Genomic DNA, 21,883 nt, shown 5'->3' on the forward strand with positions numbered 1-21,883 from the left:
TCCCAGAGTGTGAACTAAATATCTGTAAGTCCATCTATATCTGAGGACAGACTGGTCTCTATAGGGACAAAAGCCTTCTGTGCGTCTATGATGTTTGAGCAGAGGCTGAAAGACCACGTGTCCTTCCAGCTTTGGAAGAGGATGTAAATACCATGATCCTGTAGGTCTCATTCCACACCAAGATTTTAGGATTCCATATTCATTGGTTGAATGAATAATTAAGGGATGCCTGGGTAGATGAATGAACTGAAGGGCTGAATCCCTATGTAAGGCTCTCAGCTCCATTTCTTTTTTTTTTTTTTTTCTTTTTTTTTTTCATTTTTTTTTTTTTCAGCTCCATTTCTATGGGTAGACAGTAGGAAAATGATAATATAGGCCTATAAAAGCAGCTAAGTGGCTCCAAGGAATGACCATGATGGGAAAACAGTTCAAAAGATTAACTGCTGCCACCTGTGGCACTTTCATGACTGCAGAACAATAGGTAGAGCATGCTCTCTCGCAGAAGTGCCAGACAGCATTTCTAAGCACTTCATGTATCTCACTTTATTCTCAAAATAACCTCCCCATTTGAGGAGCGACAAATAATTCTCTCCCCCCAATAGTGAACAGAAGCTGTGAAAGGTAAAAAATATATTGCCCAGGGTCAAAGTTTTTATGTCAGCTGAACTGGGATTTGTAACCCGTGGACAAATCAATCCTAATCCCACGCTCTTTATGCCATGCTGCCTCCAGAAGAAAATGAAGGAACAGCGGGCACAGAATATTCTTTACGTAGCCCATGAACAACTAAAATGATCAATCTGTCCTTCTCTATAAAGGTCTCCATGTAGACACACACAAAACTGCATCAGGTTAACGGCCCAAAAAAGAATATGGCTGCCCTATTGCTTCTCTTGGGGGGATAAAAAGTTTCTCCTTGGAACAGAAAATTGCACGCCTACCTGAAAAAAACATCTTAGACATGCCATGATTTCTCAAGGGACCTTTATAATAAGTCAGTTGCATTTTCAGCCATAAATTAAAGGTGACAAATTTTCCTTGGGTGATAACAGTTAACTAGTGTGGATATTTCAAATATTTTGAGAGTAAAGTCTATTTAGTGCAAAAATACCAATCTTCTTTAGAGTGAGCTTTTCAAGAGCCAAGAGTCTTGTCTTGGGAATACCATTTTCTCCCTAACTCCAACTTCTATTACATTTCTCTCCTCATTCTATTGCTCGCTTTGCAATAGAGACAAACACATAATGTGGGGGCAATCACCAGTCTTAACCCACTGTGTAAGTGGTACCCATAATGTGTCTGTTTTATGCAGGAAAGGTAAAAAATAGATTTTAGAAATGAGCAAGGACAGGTTTAAGGCCAGGTCTATGTGACTCAACTATGGGTGACTGGATGCCACACAGAGATTCCTGCTTCGATAGGTCTGGGCGGGGACCCAGCCATCAGCCTGTTCAATAAGCAGCCCAAGTGATTTACATGCTGGTGGTCCTTGAGACACTGACACAGTGAGGCCCTTCATGGTACAGAGGACGAAACGATCATAACGGTTAAGTGGCTTGCCCGAAGTAAGTGGCAAATTGGAGGTCAGAATATAGTTAATGCCTTTGCAACCACACTACATCACATTTCTTGCTTAGCATTCCAAACTTTTTTTTTTTTTGGTCACTGCTCTATATAAGCAGCAGCTGCAAAAACATTCATAACTTACATTTATGTGACACTTCCTATAAAAAGAGCTTTCACAATCATTATCACATATGATCTTCACAAAAATGTATTATACATATTTGCCAGATGAAGGAATTGAAATTCAGAGAGATTAAGATTATTGCTTGAGATTTTTATATCATATATATTTGGGGCAAAGTAGTAAGATTTCATGAGTCTTGATCTAGAAAGCCCTCAAATGTTAACCATTATTATCATTGTGGGGTTTTTCTGTTTTACGGGCTTTTTTTTTTTTTTTTTTTTAAGAAACAAAACCATAAATATTGACTCAGGAAAAGTTAAGATTGGTAAAAAAAAAAAAAAATTAAAAATAAAATTAACAGCCAAGTGTAATTACTTATTACTAATTAACCCCCTCCAAATATTTTTTTTTTTACAAAATTTAGCTATAAAGTAAGGCTGAGGATAAATCAATGTAAGAGCAAAAATGAAAACTTGAAATGGTAGACATTTTGTTACAATCTGATATGTTCAAAAAAACTGATAAATTAAGTTGTTTTATAATCTATACAAAACAATCGGTTGTCCTAAGAATTGAAGTTTTAATTAATTAATTAATTTATTTATTTATTTATTTATTTATGATAGAGAGAGAGAGAGAGAGGCAGAGACATAGGCAGAGGAAGAAGCAGGCTCCATGCACCAGGAGCCCAACGTGGGATTCGATCCCGGGTCTCCAGGATCACACCCTGGGCCAAAGGCAAGTGCTAAACCACTGCACCACCCAGGGATCCCAGAATTGAAGATTTTGAGGGATGCCTGGGTGGTTAGCGGTTTAGCGCCTGCCTTCTGCCCAGGGCATGATCCTGGAGACCAGGGATCGAGTCCATATCAGGCTCTCTGCATGGAGCCTGCTTCTTCCTCTGCCTATGGTCTCTGCCTCTCTCTCTCTCTTTCTCTCTCTCTCTCTCTCTCTGTGTCTCTCATGAATAAGTAAATAAATTAACTTTTAAAATTTTTTTTAAAATTGCAGATTTTTAAATCCGAAAAAAATGTAGCAAACTAGAAATGCTTTCTTTAACTGTGCTATACATTCAATTGTTGAAGGAATTAAAATGGACTAGGTATATACAATCCAGAACATACCTTCTCAACAAAAATGTTACTCAGATTTAAATATCTCTATTTTTAAAGACAGTACAAAAATGTCTTTGAGGTCTACACAAAATGATGGGTCAAAATATCCCATAATCTCAATAAGTTATGGAGTAATAAAGCCACCTCCAATGCTATTATAAAAGCTGTTAAGTCTGAATGCTGAGGGACATGCAATGTATTACACTGTAATAGTTAGATCACTTATTATGTGATATATTACAGACAGATCAACATATAAACGAATGTACTTTCTAATTCTGTTTTTAATGTTTTCTGTTCCTGCTTCTAAATTTACGTAAGGCATTAGTCTTAAAAGAACCAAATCAGACTGAACTACGATATTAAGAAATTCCATTATAGAATTACAATCAGTCTTATTATCTTAGACTTACCACTCAAATTTAGTTTCCACAGAATTCTCTTGTGTTTTAAGTAAACTGTTGTGATGTATTGGTACTTGCAAATAATGCTAGAGTACAAGCATGGTACTTCGGAAATGATGTGTTGTTGCTGTTTTTTTGTTTTTTTTTAATGAAAACATCTTAGCTTGTCCCCCCCCCAACTAAGACATTACAATTTGCCAAATTAAATAAAGCTAGCGCTTCTAATCTCTACAACTTTTGTGTATTTGATCGTTACATGTGTACTCTGTAGAATGTCCAAACACAGACTCCTGTTTTTGTTCCAAAACTCACTAATTCCAGCTCCTCAATTTATAGCGCAGCTTTTCCTTTGGGGCTGGGGTAACACAGAAAGGAGCATTCCAGGGCACCACGTGCTCAGCAAGGTCACAAATCCCTGCAGCATAACACGGTGAATCACTTGCTGGCTGCAGCAAAGGCTTGTCAACTTTTCACTTCATTCAGTTTCCTGGGCAGGTCCTGCAAGGCTGGGCCCCTAAGTGTATCTTCCCTCTCCTAAAAGAAAGGAAAATAACTCGAGCAAATGAATCCATGCCGGGCCCATGAAGAGAAGCTTTTTGAAGTGCAGAAAAACCCATTCAGAATGAACTCATGGAAAACCCTGCTTAAAATGCAGTGTTCTTTGTGTCAACAAAGGTCTGCTTGGGCGGGATAAATAGGAGAAGCCATGAATTTCCAGTCTCCTGATGCCAGATTAAATCCCACTGCTTCAAAAAAGACCCTGTTATTGCTGTGTCACCCTAATAGAACTTCTTATTTGCTTTGGATCATCACAATAACTTCTCTATTGGCGGAGGAGACCTGCCAAGGTTTAAGTAAAGCCATGACCACACTCAGTCTAGACACTATCATCTTCACTAAAATACATGAATAAAATGTAGCTTCTCAGAGGCATAAGGCAGGCTGTAATTTAAACCTCAAAGAAAAAATACCAAAGGTACAAACACTAGAAAAAAAAATCCTTTGTTTATATGGGAAAACAAACTTTGTTAAAATACTTTTTTCAAAGAGCGTGATGAAGAATGTGTAAAAAGAGAATAATTCGGTTTAGAACTGGATGTATGTAGTATGCAGTATGTTCATAAACCTACGTAACTTCTGAGGCACAAATATAAGATTCTATAAACCAGACATGTCCCTTTATTTGAGACAACTCAAAATAAAACTCAGGAAAATTAAGTAAGTGAAACCCTTTATGTACTTAAATTGATCTCAGGATAATATGGAAACCCTTAAGACAGAGGAAGAAAATCTACACAGAGAGAGCTGATTGCCATCTAAAATGCTTTACTTCCCATCCACCACTGTGTGCCAGAAAAAATAGATCGTGCCCAGTTGAATTTAACTTTCAGATGAACAATGAGTACTTTTATTAGTACATCCCATAAAAATTATTTTTATTTGCTAAATCTGGCAATTCCCATGCACGTATGTGTGTTTATTGTAAGTGTAGGTGTCAATATTTCCTGGCAAGAATCTTTCAGGTCCTGAAACATACATGTCACTACAGAGCCTTTCTTATTTCTCCTGCAAGATGTTAATTTGCATATGTAGAATTTTTTTCTTTTTTGCATATGTAGAAATTCATCCGTTTCCTTATAGGTCAGTAACAAGTCAAACTCATTTACTTCACAAACAATTTGATGTGAAACTGCTAATTGTGGCCAATTTAAAAAAGTGTATTTTATCAGTGCAAAAATGATGGCAAAAAAAAATTATAAGCACAATATTGTCTTAAAATTATGCAAGCCTTCTCTCCCACCTCCAGATTTGCAAGCCTAATGGGAGTTATTGTCATATCTAAGTGACATGTTAATTGCAAAACATGGAGGTGTTTTGAAGGGACTGAATATTTAATTCAGAGTGCCAAGACTTACTGAAATTATCTCTTTGCCAAGGTTCACATGGCAACTCCTACAAATCATCTAAGATGTAATTCCTTATCATCATCGTGAAGCCTTTCCTGATACTGCCCAATCAGAAGACAGCATCTTGCATATTTTATCATACTATATTGCATTTATTTAATCTATCTTGATCCACTAAAATGAGAGTTTCTTGAGAACAGGATCCATACTTTCACTGATCTTTGCATCCCTACTTCTTAACAAAGGGCCTATGAGACATTCAATACATATTTGTTGAAAAAATAAACTATTATTAACAAGCTCACACTGGAACTCAGCCTAAAAAAATGTCCTTGACAGGCAGGATGTGGAACTGCCTTATTATAACCACCTTATAACAAATACTCCTTTGAATGAGGCTCATTATTAAACTACGTTGAATTTCAAGCTCTACAGGTATATTTCTATTGTTACTAGAGAGCCTGTAAAATTCTATCCAGAACATTCATTCAACAAATATCTAGAGTTTGCTAAATGCTAGGCCCTATTCTAGGTGCTGGGAAAGAAGACAAAGACCTGCCGTTGTGGAATTCCTATAATGATATTCCAAGGAGACTGATGGAAGTAGTAGGGAGAGATTAGAAGAGGACCTAAATATCCTTTATCCTTTTCTTTCCAGGTGAAGAGTGATGAGGCCTCAACCAAAGTAAGCATAGTTGGTCACACTGTAAAGCTGGGACCAAACAGGGAGCAGCAATAAGGTGTCATGACCCCATCCTCTAGCTATTTTTCCATTTATGACAAACATGGTCCTTCATTGTAGGTCAAAAGCAAACAGAATGGTGCCCTAAAAGGTGGTTGGGATGCCAGCTGTGCCCTAGAACAGCAGGTCCATTTGAAGGACCTGAGAAGCCCTCTGTAAGATTTGAGAGAGAGAGAGAGAGAACACACAAAAGCGTGCAAGCGGGGGGGGGGGGGGGGGGGGGCAGAGGGGGAAGGAGAGGGGAGGGGGAGAGATTCTTAAGTAGACTTTGCACTGATCTTGGAGCCTGACACGGGGCTCAATCTCACCACCCTGAGATCATGACCTGAGCTGAAACCAAGAGTCAGATGCTTAACCGAGCCATTCAGGCACCCCCTGATGACTCTTTCTAATAGATATCAGCAGAGTCACCTGTTCCATTTCAAAATTCATTTTTTTCTAAGTTCATTTTAATGGTTAATGCCATTTAATCTTCAGAGAGTTACCAGGTCAGAACTGCCATTACTGGGATGCCTGAATGGCTCAGCGGTTGGGCATCTGCCTTTGGCTCGGGGCGTGATCCCAGGGTCCTAGGATGGAGTCCCACATCAGGCTCCATGGAGAGAGCCTGCTTCTCTCTCTGCCTGTGTCTCTCCCTCTCTCTCTCTCTCTCATGAATAAATAAATCTTTAAAAAAAACTGCCATTATTTTTGATGCTAATGGGACTTTCAATACATAGAGCTGAGGCTCAAGAAGGCAGACGCAGGCCACTGTGCAGTACAGATGTATCTTTGGAAGAGCAAGGGCCACCCCGAATAGAAGGTACAGCCCCTTAATGGAGGAACCAAAGCTGCTAAAACACAGTAGGAATTTTACACCACATCATAAAAAGGAATCACTACCTCAACCACTAAATCCACTGTTGTACGTATGCTCGTCACGTCACGAGAGAAAGGAGGCAAGTGCACCTGCGTACAAGACCTAATAGTAACGGAAATTTGCTACCACGTAGCATTTTACATTAGCCAGACCCTATGCTACCTTTGCTTCAACTGAGTCAGCTCAGCAAGTGCTGCTGATCATTCGAGAAAGATCTTAACAGGAGATCCTTAATAGGATCCTTAATAGGATCCTATTAACTATTAACTATTAACTCTGAAACTGAGGGGCTCCTGGGTGGCTCAGTGGTTGAGCATCTGCCTTGGGCTCAGGGCATGATCCCAGGGGTCCTGGGATCGAGTCCCGCATCGGGCTCCCCTTGAGGAGCCTGCTTCTCCCTCTGCCTGTGTCTCTGCCTCTGTGTCTCTCATAAATAAATAGAATCTTTAAAAAAAATTCTGAAACTGAGGCTCAAAGAGATTAAATCATCCACCCCTAGTTATGAAAGCAGTGAGAGTGGAGTCAGAACTTGAATTCTAAACTCTGGTCTATTGCATTCCAAATCTAAGCTCTCAGGCCCTAAGCAACAGTGATTCCCAGTGGTCACCACACACCATTCAAGGAATCTTTGCGATCTTTTAGGACCTTCAATGATAAGGACAAATGTCTGTGCAGCATTCACATGGGGTCCGACAGGAGCGTCAGGAATACAGTCTGAAGCAGACCTAAAATAAGAAAGAGCTTCATGTTCTGACTGTTCTGTTCACACCTCACAAGAAACTCTGTGAGGTTAATGTGGTATTTTTGTGTGTTTTTTTGTTTGTTTGTTTCTGTTTAAAAGTCTCTTCTGAGTAAAAATATTTGAATGAAGTTGGGCAACAAAAGGGCATAAAGAACTGGTATTTGAAAGTTGTTTTTGCTTTCGACCAGGGCCCCGGATTCGGAGTCTGGGCAGCACTGTGGGGTTCCTGTCGAGTGTCTCTCTTGACCACACCCATGGTGCCAAGCCAACCTCATGGCTGGCCAGACAATCAGGGCTCTCATGAATATTCTCTTAGGTTCCACCTCAAAGAGGTCTTAACAGGGATGCCACAGGGACCTTAGGAGACTTGGGGTGGCTCTGGTTCCTCCACAGAGCAACAGGATGTGCAACTGGTCACCAGTGGCCAGGGAATAAGAGCCTCTTGTATCCACTCCTTTTTTTTCCAACAGTGGGGAAGCCTTCTCTTCCTGTCACTGAGCTCTCTATGGGAAAATAAAGCAAAACAATTTATTTGAGATTATCTTCTATAAATGTGCCACTCCCTTTAGTGGGGAATATATATCTAAAGCTAGTCATTAAAGAAGCTGATAGGGAAAGAGCTCATAAGCCCTTGCTATTATTCCATTTCTATTTCTGTGTTTTCTACTAGAAAATTCTACATGGTTGACCCACGATGGTTATGTCCTTATCATTTTATTTAAACAGAGTAATCAGCAGAACTGTAATCTTGGAAATCATATTAGCCAACTTCCTCCTACAGATGAAAGTACAGAGAAATGAATGCATAGAGAAAGTAACTTGCCTAGAATCACCCAGATGGTTAATGGCTGAGTCAGAATAGATCCCAGAGGCATTTACCTTGATGAATATTAATTGAGAAAACACATACACACACACACACACACACACACACACACCCTATGGGTAAAATTAACTTGATAAAAACATGAAGACAAATGAGAAATTAATACAATTGCTGATAAGAAAGCTGACAGGATGCTAATATGTGTAAAAATTATATACTATGGGGAAAAAAACTACATACTGTGCAAGTAATTCGGTTTCCAATGACTTTTGTCAAAGTTCATGACAGAGGTTACCAGGTGGTTATAGTTGAGGCCAAATTCAAGGTGACCCCTTCTGTGGGTGCCAAGGTACCTTTACAGCCACAATGTTTACACCTATCCAGGCTAACCACATAAATACATGCTGATGTTCAAAAGGAAGAAAATGGTGGAAATTTTGGATGAGAATGAACAGGATGGAGACATATACAGGAAGAACAGACCCTTTCTGGAAGTCAGCAAATGTGACTTGGGCCACCAGATAACTCAGATCTAAATTTCTCAATGAGTGTGGGAGTTTCAGTCTCTTTCTTTGTAAGGAGAATGTTGAATGGTGTAATTTTTTTGGTACTAGTCGTCATGTACAAGGACTCTTTTGGCTCTAAAATTCTAATCCTGGACAGACCCTTGCTTTAAAACAAAACAAAAACAAAAAAAAAAGAAGTTATCATCTATATAATGGATCAAATCCCATGTTGAAATGTGCTTTTAGAAAGCCAAAAGAAAATGTAAAAAGAATATAAAAAAACCAACAAAAAGCAGAATCTAGAAGTAGATGACCACACATCCTGCACTGACCAGACTTGGTTGCTGCCTGTTGCTCCTGTGTCCCAAGCAACCAGTGCCTGTTTTCACTACCAAAGCATCTTATTTTGAATGATAAATTATAGGGTAACTCCTATAAGGAGTTGGTGTTCTTTATCTGGGGGGAATCCCTCACCACCTTTGATCACCTACAGGCAGAAGCCTAAGTGCCTTGGTATATTAGGAAGGCTTTGACCCTCCAGTCAAAACTCTCCAGCATCGCCACCATATGCTAATCACACCTGCGTATTCCAGTTCCCCAAAGGTGAGGCGCATTGCTCCCGCTATTGCTTAGCTTCTCCACCCCCATCCTACAGAATGGCGAGCTCCTCCACATGTATCAAGACGTCAGCTCAGTATTGCCTTCTCTGGGAGGCCTCCCTGCCCTCCACCTGGGATCACTCTGCCCATATCTCTCCTGGCACATGGACCCAACTGTTTCCATAGCTCTTTATCTCCTCTACAACACCCTGAGCTCTGTAAAGATGGAGTTTACCATCTTTGTCTTTTTATCCCTTAGCATATATAATTAGTGCCATATAAGTATTTGATGTGTTTGTTGAACTAAATTGAGAAGTATATAAAGATTTGCTAATGGGATATTAGCTGAACTATCTTCCATCGGAGTGAAAAACAATGGGGCTTCTACTCATCTGGCCACCATCACTATTATTATCACCAGAAACAGTTTCTTGTATGGTATGTGAAGAGCCAGCGTCCTATGATGGTAGGTCATGGTCTGCAGCCGCCTTACAGCTCAGTTCCACCTCTGCCACTTATAAAATGAGTGATCTTGAACAAGTTCCTTGCCCCACCTTAACCCTGTTCTCTCAGTATAAAACAGGGGAAATACAACTTTCCTTGGTGTAATACGGTGCATGAAGAGTGGTGTCAAGTATTGACCCTGGCACAGGGGACACAGGTAATAAGTAGAAATTTGGCTTCAGTGGTGATCACTTCCAACCAGAGCAGATGGAATTAGAAAAACCATGACTCCTCCTTGTTCCCCAAAGAGATAAGCCCCATCTGGATTTATTTTGCTTTCTGTCCCTTACTTTCTCCCAGGACTAAGATGCAAAAGCCTCCACACAGTAAATATTATTCACTTTGCTTTTCTAATTGTCCCCAACACAAGTGTCAACACGAGGCATACAGCATGAAAGGCGTAGACTTAAAACTCAAGATAGACTGTGGTCAAATAAGGAAGAACTTCTTGACCGCCACTGATTCAACTATGGGACGCACTCAAAAGGAATTCTTGGCAAAATGTCAAGTAAGGAGAGCTCAAGCCCGGGGAAGGATGACAGGGCTTCTTGTTGGAACCTCTAACTCTCAAGTTAACTACACCTTAAGCAAAGCACTCCCTCAATCAGAAGCGCTCGGTGACTGGTACTCCCAACACCGAGCAGTGGAAAGGGGCTAGTGAAATGAAGGAAAAGGAGGAAAAGAATGTTCCCTTGGAGATTTCTTCATCACAGGAAACAAGGCACAGGCAGCTAGGCTGTATCAGTGGCAACAAATGGGATCACAATGTTTCAATTAAATACCAGAACTGTTGGAACTTTTTAACAAAATACAGTTTATGCTGGTAGTTGTTTTTCTTATGGAGAGGCAGGATTGTACCCGAGGTAACAGAACAAAACAAAAACAACCCCAGAAAACCACCAAAACACATGGGCTCTGGAACCAGAGGGCCTGAAATGTATTTTCTAGCTCCTGTCTTTAACTAGCTGTGTGACCTTGGGCAAGTTACCTAATCTCTCTGTTCCTCAGGTTTCACCTCTGGAAAATGAAGATAAATTGATAATTAGGTACCATTACTAGGTAATGAGTAGATACCTACTCTGTAGGGTATTGGTAATAGTATTTACAAATACTGATTTTTCAGGTAGAGTAGTGCTGGGGACATGATTACTGCCATATAAGTATTTGACAAATAAAAATATTAAGATCCAGGATTCAACTCAAAAGTAGCTTATAGACAACCTTGTGCTGAGAAATGGCTATGGGTATTGCCATGAGAAATCTCAAAGATGTCTTTACGTTGGCTCTTAGGAGTCTGACTTGTTGACCAGCACATCGTTTGCTGATCATGGGAACTGAACAGGTCTGAAGCACAGAGGTCATTCTGACATGGCAAAATGGAAACTGGAGGTTTTTTAACAAAATTAATTAAACCTTAATCACCCCCACAGTAAATGAAAGTTAAACAAACATATTATTGAGGCATTTCCCAAAAGCTGTTGTATTTGATCGGAAGGCCCATAACGTGATAGGAGTGTAGGTAGGTGTGGCTTCTGCCACAGAGCTCAACACAGTGGCATTAACTTAGTGAATTCACTGTGGCTCTCTCTGCTCCCCAGTTTTGAAGGCTCAATGGCTTGGTTTGGTATCACTCATTCACTCAACAGTTACTCAATCAGCACCTACTTTGTGCCAGATACCAGGACAGGTAATGTGGACCAAACAGACAACAAGTTGCTACAGCCCCTGCCTGCCTCCACAAAGTCTGGCAGAAAAGGCCAATGTTAAAAACCAGATGTGCATCCACAAAACTTGACTGTCAATAAACTAATTTACAGCAAGAAGAGCTTCAAGTAGACTGCATTTGCTTCTCTAAGACCAAGCCACGGCTTTCATGCAATAGTTATGACTACCCAAGATTCCAGCAGAGGAAAACATGGATGGTATCAGGCATCGTCTTGACAAACACTGAGCCATTCAGGATTGTGAATTCCCTATTCTAAGCTTTCCAACCACCCATGCCCTCACCTCACCCATTCTCCCATTCTTGCTGCTTTTCTCAAGAAGACTACAATCCATTTATTTTATTTCTCCTTCCCCTATTCCAATCACACACACACACACACACACACACACACACACACACATATCTTGCTTCACCAAATTTCTTCACCTATTATTCTGATTGCAGTTTTCCAAGTTCTAAAAGTTCTTCCATCACACACATAGAGAAATAATGTTACTTATTCCAGAGATGGTTACACATATACAATCTTTACAGAGGCTACTAGTTTAAACCTCAGAGAGCAACATTATTTCTGTTATTTTCACATTTGGGGTTGGCATGGTGGGGTGGAAAGGGCTCTGAAGGGCAGATCTACCCTGAAACTGTTGCCCCATAAACCCTCAAAATAATTTCATTTAACCTGTAAAATAATCTAATGAGGCACAAAAGTTAATTTTATAAAAATTATTAAAGCTTATTAGATACCAGAATGTGCTAGGCATTATACAAAGGGCAAAATTAAAACAAGAACTTGTCAGGTTCATAGTCCAAAGTCAGCAGTCATTCTTTACTGGTGTTTCTATGAACTGTAAGCAGCACTTAATAATAGAAAAAGCACAGCCATAAGACAAGTTTTAACCAACATTCAAAACATCACTAAATAAGCGAATATTTCAGTCAATGCAGAAGTAAAATAACTCACGTTATTTAATTTCACACAAACATAACATTCATGGTAAAGTAAGACAGGGCTTCCGTTGTGCAGCAATTTCAAGGTTTTGTTTTTACTCTTACAGGCCTACCACAGGGTCACAAGCAGGGTACTCAGGTATGATCTCTTTGATGCATTCAATCTAGCCAAAATGGATGAGACTGATGTATCAACCAGAATGTTAGCTTATTTAGCCATAATTAGGGCTCTTTTTCCAGTGACTCAGATTAATCTAAGTCCCAGAGTTTCTGAGGAACAACACAATCCAGGTTACATTCATTCAACACTACTCTACAAACTGATGCAAGGAGCATTAGAGGAACTTTCCACTGAATTTCCCTGAGAAAAAGGTGAAATGCTAAAGATTCTTAAAAATATTTTTAAATTGTGATCAAACACTAGCCCGAATGTAGTCTACGGAGAAAATGTAATTAAATACAGTAATTATTTTAACAAATTTTCACTGGGTGAACTTTTATTTTTTTTAAAAGATTATTTATTATTTGGGATACAAAGAGAGAGTGAGAGAGACCATGAGTGCGCGGGGGTGGCAGAGTGGGATGGGGGGAGGGACAGAGAGAGTCCCAAGCAGACTCCACACTAAGCATGGAACCCAACACGGGGCTCGACCTAATGCCCCCCAAAATCACACCCAAGCTGAAACCAAGAGTCAGATGCTTAACCAACTACACTATCCAGGTACCCACCCTGGGTGAACTTTTAAAACAGGAACTCTAAGCTCAAAAAGAAATGTTCTGTGCCTGTCCTCTTCTTGGGTACCTCACCAGGAGTCAGCAGAAGGCCTGGAATGTATTAGATGCTCAGGACTATCTTCTGGGTACATAAATAAATAAATATCTTCCCCTGATTATTACCATGGGTTCACCTCTAAGAAAAATAACAAAGGCAAAAGTTATCTGAGTGTATATAAAATAAAATCTTGCTCTTCACCTTAAAATATGAATTTCCACCACTAAAAACATAAAATTAATGAAAATATAAGTTTCCATAAAGATATTCATAGAATGCTATTAATTCCAATCCATTTTGCACAGCAAATCTATATGAAAGCATGGTACTAAAAACAAAAACAAAAACAAAAACAAAAACAAAAAAACATGGTACTATTACCTCCATGTATGTAGTAACAACTACAGAATGTGAAAGATAACTTATTTAGAAACAGTCTCATAAAAATAACTATATATGAAAACATTCATATTATATCAAAGCACTTACTATCTGAAAAGCTGTAATGAAGATTTATAAGGCAAAAGTAACACAATTTGGGCTGTAAGGAAACCTTTTGAAAGCTGGTATTTTCGATACTTGATAGCTAAATTCATTAATGACCTCTTTCACATCATCATCCTTTATAGTACATCACTGAGACATTTCTCCAAAACCAATCTATGATGGTAGGAAGACTTGCATGCTGACTTCTTCACAGACATTTGCTATGAAGTGCCTCATGCCCTTGTAATTTCTGCATGCTCATCGGTTGTCTACCACTATCATAAATGAATATGGTTTATATGAAGACACTGATAACTCATAAAGTAAGTTAACAGTCAAGACAAAACTTACCAAGCACAATGACCACAGTCTTCAGAAGACTCATCATGGTATCCCGATTCCGCCGGGGTCCAGAACTATGCCGAGACATCCTCATAGTCCTCTGGCGAACATAGCCAAAAATATGAGCATAGAGAACCACCATTACGACAAAGGTCACCAAGTTGAAAATGGCCCAGAAGACTAAGTAAGAGTCACTGTAGAGGGGTGCCATGTTGGAACAATTTTCAATATCACAGATGCAGTTCCAGCCCACACTGGGTATAGCACCCATAACGATGGCCATAGTCCAGATGACCACAATCACCACCACCACCCGCCGGTTGCTCATCCGTGTGTGGAGCTGCATGCGGAAAACTGTAATGTGCCTCTCGATTGCAATAGCCAGTAAGTTGGCCACAGATGCCGTCAAGCTGGTGTCAATGAGGCCCTGGCGGAGGAGCCACGTGCTGACAGTCAGCCTCCGAGTGTTGGGTCCTGTGTTGAACATTAGGTAGAAGTAAGCCAACCCAGCAAAGAAGTCTGCAGCAGCCAGATTAGCCATTAAGTAATAAATAGGAAAATGGAAGCGGCGGTTGACATAGATTGCTACCATGACCAGTAGGTTGGCCAACATGATGAAGATACAGACAGTGATTCCAAGTCCCATCACCAGCTTGCTCACTGTGTTCCATTCTGTGGCAAGATACTTTCCACTCCGGTTATAAAAGAAGGCAATGGACTCATTGTAGAAGCACTGTGGTTCATTCATGGCTGTGAACTAAAAGAGAAAGGAAGAAAGATGAAAAAGAAAGAAAAGAAACCCACAGATCCAAATTTAAAGACGTATAGTATGGTAAATGTGGCAAAAAAAAAAAAAAAAAAAAAAAAAAGCAAAGAATCTGAAAATCTGATCCTGCATAATATTCTATTATTATGTTGAAACCCCAAGGCTTTACACTGTATTACTGTCCTCAAGATTAAAGACAGCTGGAGTTAAACAAATGACAAGGTCTGTGCTTGGTGGTTGCATGTCACTGAGGTCTACGAGAAAAGCCACATGACCCAGAAATCTTGCTTAAAATACATGAGACAGATGAAAATTTTGCAGAGAATTGCAATTGGAATATTTACCATAGTGATACCTATTTTGACCTGTTATTTAGGGAATCCGTAAACATAGTTGGTTTATGGATGGGGTATTATTGCTCCATTATTCTGCATTTCTGTTCTCACATAGTATGTTCGATCTGTGACAGTTTGTAGTGCAAATCCCCACAAGGACCATCAGTACCAACATTTCAAAGAGGTCACTATGCATCAAAGCTTCTTTGCCCAAAGCCAGCATTTGCTGTTCGACATTCCTGTGGTCAGCACTGTCTACCCCCATGACTCCTTATCCCCAGAATAGCATTTGTTAACCCATCTATGACGTTTGAGAACTTTTTTCTCTTTGGAGGACATAAGAAATACGTTACCTAATGTAACCTCCGAAGAGCAGTTGACACTTTGGCACCGCTCTACAAAAAAAGTGAAGTGTACTTCAAGTTTTGCTAGAATGTGAAGTGATAATGTTTTATTATGTGTTTTCTTATTTTTCAGCATCAATTAGGATATACTCATTTATTAATTATACTCACTTGAGTCCAAAAAGGACTGAGCAGGTTTACAACAGAATATAGGTGCTCAATAAAACTGTTTAAAATAAAATGAGGAAATAAAAATATATAGAAGAAATGAGAAAATTTCACATCGGAGAGAATAAAATCACTTTTCCCAAAGCCCTGAGTGTGTCTGAGAGACTCCTAAATCAGGAATTTAAGACTGCTCATATCCTTTTTCTTTTTATCTTGTATGTTTAATCGATGACTTAGCAAATCTGAGTTTTGTTTTTTTTTTTTTTTTTTATGATAGTCTCACACACACACACACACACACATAGAGAGAGAGAGACATAGGCAGAGGGAGAAGCAGGCTCCATGCACCGGGAGCCCGACGTGGGATTCGATCCCGGGTCTCCAGGATCGCGCCCCGGGGCCAAAGGCAGGCGCCAAACCGCTGCGCCACCCAGGGATCCCCAAATCTGAGTTTTAATCACTATTTTTGATCAAATGTTCTATCGAATATCCATAGGTTGTATGTAAATGTTTATCAAACACTGAACCTTCCCAAACAGTGTGAAATGTTTATTAAATGGTTAGTCTTCTGACTTGTCCAGACATCTAGTCTCTCCTCATTTAGACTCTAAGAGCTTTTAGATTATGTTTCTATCATTACACTTACCATGAGCATCATTATTTATCAGCTGTCTGTTCCTTAAGGAGATCATGGCCCAAGAAAAGAGTGAAGACCTTGTCTTACACATCTGGGTATCTTTTGTACCTTCCAAAAAGTCTCATTCTTTGGAGATCTGAGAACCTGGGTTGTTGCATCCCATTCCACCCCAAATCTTGCCAGTCATCTAATTTTCTTGCCTCTCAGTTTCTTGACCTCATTTCTAATGACCTTCTATTCCATTATAACTCAGCTGCCCACTCCCATGGTCACACCCTGAACTTCGTAACCACTCAGAACTGTCATCCTTGGAAATAAGTGAGACATTTTAATTACTCACCACACTTCCCAATTCTCCAATTTTCTCATTTGATCCCCAGTACATCAGTTCTTTGAAATCACCTATTTCCTTAAGCATCCCACTTTTCCCCCACTGGAGTGCTCTCCCCATCTTCTCCTTTTTCCTTATATAGCTTAGATTTCCTAGTTTTTGGTTCAACCTCTTTCTAATACAGGAACACATTCTCGAAGATTCTGAGGTCAGATCCTTCAGAATTCAATTTTTTTCTGGCCTTAAGAACAGTTACACAGTAGATAATCCTTGGAAAATGTAATATCTCCATCAAAATTTGGAGCCTTGTTCTATAATCATACACATTATTTTCTTTAGCAAAATATATTCATATATACACTAAATTTCATAAATTCATTCTGCACTGGTTTTGCCACTAAGTGAAATATGAAAAAATCTTCAGTTTTCAGACCTTGAATTTTTTAACTTCAGGTAAGGAAGAGGGCACCTTCCTCTTTTCGTCTACTTGTCCCAGTGTACTTCCATTACAGTTTCTTAGAATAAAGAATAACACCAGTTTTGGATGAATGCAGTTTGTTGCCAATTCCATACCGACACCAAGGCTAAATTCATGATGTCTAACCTCAACTTCAGGACTTCTGGAGCACAAGGGGTCTGGTTTTCCCATACTCTCCCTGTTAAGCGTCTACTCAACTGGTCTACTTTATTCCACCTTCGTGACCACCAGCATTATTACTATGGTGGTTTCCTAAGTGTTCTTTCTACCCAGCACCAAGCTCCTCTCTCCAGTGATCTTTCCAAAAGACAAAGTTGACCAAGCTATTCTACTGAAAATGCTTCAATGGCTTACAAGTGCACTTAAGATAAAAATCTATACTTTTCAACCACCTTATCAGGCCTCACCTGCCCTCCAGCCTCACCTCAAACTATTAATGACTTCCAACTCTCCGCTTCAGCCCTACACAACATGTTGTGCTCTCCCTCATCTCTGGTTCTCAGAACAGTGGTTTCCTCTACCAGGATCACTTGAAGGGTTTCTAAAACAGATTTCTGGCCACATCCTGAAAGCTTCTGGTTCAGGAGATGTAAAATGGGGATCCACGTGACACTGATGCTGCTGGTCCAAAGACCACACTTTGAGTCCCACTGGCCTAGAACAACCTTCCCTCAATTTTCACCTGGCTCCCCTGTTCTCATTCTTCATGCAGTTGAAAGGTTATTCTTCATAGTCAGTTTCATAGACATTCTCAAGTCTAAGCAAGGTGTCTTCTACTACAATTATGCCACAACAACACTTAGCACACTGTATAATAATTGCTCAATTAACACTTCCTATGAGAACAGAGAGTCTGACTTTCTTGTTTGTTGTTGTATAGCATCCAATGGTTAGATTAGATGCCCACTATATATTGGCTACATTAATAAATTAATTTCCAGAAATGTTTAGACTTCACAAGTTTCCTTTCTCCAAAGGATATACATACAATATACCAAAAAAATGTATTACCTATAAATGTAAAACTCTCTTCTTTCTTTTAGTCCCTATAGCCATTTACTTTCTCTGAGCAAGTAGATCTTTAAATCAAATACCAACCACATAGTTTTTCACAGCATTCCAACTTCCAAACATCAACTGCTACAAAGTTAAGAGATGGCATGTGCAGCTTCTTCACTTTTACCAACACAGAAAAACTAACCAGTCAAGGGTGAAAACATAAAAGGGTAAATGGTCTTTTGAAGCCACAATATACCAAAAGAAGAAAACTGATGGATATTCCCTGGTGGTATCCCATATATTGCATCAGCAAGTGGCAGGTGTCCAAGCCCTCTGCCATCTCTTATCTCTCAAAAACTTGAATAGTAAACACCATGCCACATTTAATGACCTAACTTACATGATTGTCTGAACTCCAGTTTTGTCATCTGTGAAATGAGAAAATTGAGCTAAATTGTACATAAGGGTAATCTCAATTAAAATTCTAAACTAAGAGAATTCTGGGTAAGGACGTTATACTTCATAAAAATTGCCAGCGCAATACTGAGACAGCACGAAATATGACCCGAATGAAAACAGTAAGGGTAGGATATGCCTGAGAAAAAGTCAGAGGGATGTCAGCTAGATTGAGCGTTAACAGGACTGAACTGAAAGAAGAATAAAATCTCCTCTCTTTTTTATCTGCTAAAAGCAGCAGGCCTGGAATATAAGTGAAGGAGACCCAGGCAGAGCTGCCAACTACCCTTTCCTCACTTCTTCAGGCCCCAAGGGCCTTAGGCAGAAACCCCAATCAAGCTCTGGGAGACTCTAACTCAACTCTGATGGACTATAACACATTCAGACAGTCTTGCCTATAAGGATACAGCAACAGAAAAAAAAAAAAAAAAAAAGATCGAATACAGTAAGACAAACATGCAACCTCAAAAGGAGAGGACCATTCCGAAGAACAAGAAAACACCTCCCCTTGAGCAGATTTATTGGGGGGGTGGGGGATAGAGGGGAATAAGGTAAAAAGAAAAAGATTAAATTATAGGATATTTCTGATTTGTATTTTCAAATGTACATTGTTAGGGTACTAGCAGTGAAAATAGAAAAAGCCATCATAAACAAACAAACAAAAATAGCCAGTAAAAGCTACATGGAGATTGTAATAGTTTCCTAACGCTACTGTAGCAAATTACTACACAGCTTAAACATAAGTTTATTAATTTTTTTTTTGTCCTGGAGGTGAGAAGTCCACAAGGGGTCTCTCACTGAGCTAAAATCAAGGTGTTAGCAGAGCTGTGTTCCTTTCCAAAGGTTCTAGGGTGAGTTTTTCTTGTGTTTTTCAATTTCTAGAGACTGTCCACATTCCTTGGTTCTCGGGCCCCTTCCATCCTTAAAGCTGGCAATAGCCAATCAAGTCTTCTTCATATTGCATCATTCTAATACTGACCCTTCCTGCCTACTGCCTCCATTTCCACATTTAGGGACACTTGTGATTACACCTGAGCCCACCTGGATAACACAGGATAATCTCCTCACGTCAAAATCCTTAACTGACTCACACCTTACCCAGTAGAGCAGCATATTCATAGGTCCTAGAGGTTAAGTAATGAACATCTTTGAAAAACCACTCTTGTGCCCACCAAAGAGATAAAAATACAACTTCTGACTTAAACATAGCAATTTAAGCAATGAAATAAAGTGTAAAAATTCCAGAAAGTTGAAATGGCAAGTCTAAGACATATTGAAGAAATTCACTCAGCACTCAGAAGAGGTCAGAGATGAGAAAGATAAAAGGAAAGGATGCACAGAGATGGAAACATCTAGGAAACCAAGAAAGATTAGGACAAAGCTTCAGCAAGATAGCTTGAAACGTAAGTTACTGCTTAAGAAGAAGGATCTCAGATTACTGGCTTGCATTTATATAAATTACAAAACAGAGTTAATTAAAATTAAAATTTTACCTAAATTTTAGGTATATAGCTTGGTTAGATATTAATTTTACCTAAAATTTAGGCATATAGCTTGGTTAGATTTTGGAATCTCAAGGGTGAAGATAAAAATTCTTTACGTATTAAAAGAAACAAACAAACAAACAAACAAAAAGCAAACAAATGAAATATCTAGGAAAGAGAGACAACAACACAGGATATCACCAAGCCCCTGCTATAGAATTCCAAAGGACAGAACACAAGCAATCAAAATCTCCATTAAAGGGACGCCTGGGTGGCTCAGTGGTTGAGCATCTGCCTTCAGCTCAGGGTGTGATCCCGGGGTCCCAGGATCCAATCCCGCATCAGGCTCCTTGTATGGAGCCTGCTTCTCCCACTGCCTGTGTCTCTGCCTCTGTGTGTGTGTGTGTGTGTGTGTGTGTGTGTGTCTCATGAATAAATAAAATCTTTAAAACAAAACAATAGAGCAAAAACAGTGGCAACAAACATCAAAACCCCCAAAATACAGACATCTAAGTAACTGTTCTTCATATGGTTCTAAAACTTAAAGCAAATATCAAAAATTATTGACAGTATACTTATAAAAATAACTCAATGGAATTAAAATCACCTTATCAACAAGATCTTGAAATGAGAAGTATGTAGTAAATGTTCATTTTCTCTTATTACTCAAGAATCAAGACATATTACTTCAGTTATAACAATACTTCTCAAAAAATTTTAAAAACCACCTCATCGAATAATTATCATATTCATCATAAGAAATCTGGGGAAAACAAACATGTAATCAGACAAAACTCAACACTTTTTAGAGGTTTGTTATGCTTAAAATCCAAATCACTGTATTTTGAAATTTCTCTGTAATAAAAGAAGTTCCAGAATTCCGCACTGCCCGAGGAACAAAGATGTAAATAAAACAGGATTATTCCAAAAATATTGTCCTGGATGCTAAAAAGAGAGGTCCACACGCATGCCCTTTTCACATCCACCAATTACATCTCAGGATGATGGGGCGGAGGGAGGAGGCCTCTTGGCTGCTCTGCAGAGCAGATGTTCCCAATCTGCGAAGTTTACCTCACCCATCATGTGATCTCAGGAGAAGTCATAACAATTCCGCCAAACCTGAACTCTAAAGAGGCACATACGGTGTTCATCTTCACTATGCACTTCATTTATTTGTGCATTCACAATTTACGGAATGCCAGGTAGGGGAGGGCATCGCACTACACCACATCTCGGAGGGCTCCCAAAATGATACCCCTGGTGCCTGCTGCAGATCCTCTCACAGTCAACCTGCTGTGAGTTTTGATCTCCTGAAAGACAATAATATAATTCACTGGCCAGGTGGAAAAGAGAACACTTGGCAAAAGCTCACAGCCTGGTAATTAAAGCTTTGTGATTTAGTAACTAGATTTAAAAAAAAAAAAAAAGTAAATGTGTATGCAGCTGACATTCTAAAAGAGAGATTTTACTCTCTGCTGGATAAAGGACCAGTAATACGATATAAATCAAGTGTAGTTATCCACTTCTGCTAAAGTCCAACAATGGAGTGAATGCGTCTTCCTGATTCTGGTGCTGGGGACAGCTAATTGGTCTTCAGGTAAGGCCCGTAACTGCTCGGGATGGTGATTTTCTTATTTGCGAGGTAAGGTATGAATGCTAAGGCCCCTGCAAATCAAGCTCCTCAACTTAAATAATCAGACCTTCTACACATTTCTTC

The 21,883-nt window shown here is 39.4% G+C and overlaps 1 protein-coding gene across 5 annotated transcripts in view; it reads right to left on the bottom strand.

Moving 5' to 3' along the window:
- The window catches only part of LPAR1 (lysophosphatidic acid receptor 1), a 132,016-nt gene that overhangs the window by 41,211 nt on the left and 68,922 nt on the right, over positions 1-21,883 (bottom strand). For all 5 annotated transcript variants that reach the window (XM_038553091.1, XM_038553087.1, XM_038553088.1 and 2 more), the window contains exon 3: positions 14,178-14,925. In XM_038553091.1, the coding sequence (XP_038409019.1) occupies positions 14,178-14,925 (748 nt within the window). The remainder of the gene's footprint in view (positions 1-14,177; positions 14,926-21,883) is intronic.

This window comes from Canis lupus, chromosome 11 (genome assembly GCF_011100685.1).
Source record: "Canis lupus familiaris isolate Mischka breed German Shepherd chromosome 11, alternate assembly UU_Cfam_GSD_1.0, whole genome shotgun sequence".
NCBI lineage: Eukaryota > Metazoa > Chordata > Mammalia > Carnivora > Canidae > Canis > Canis lupus.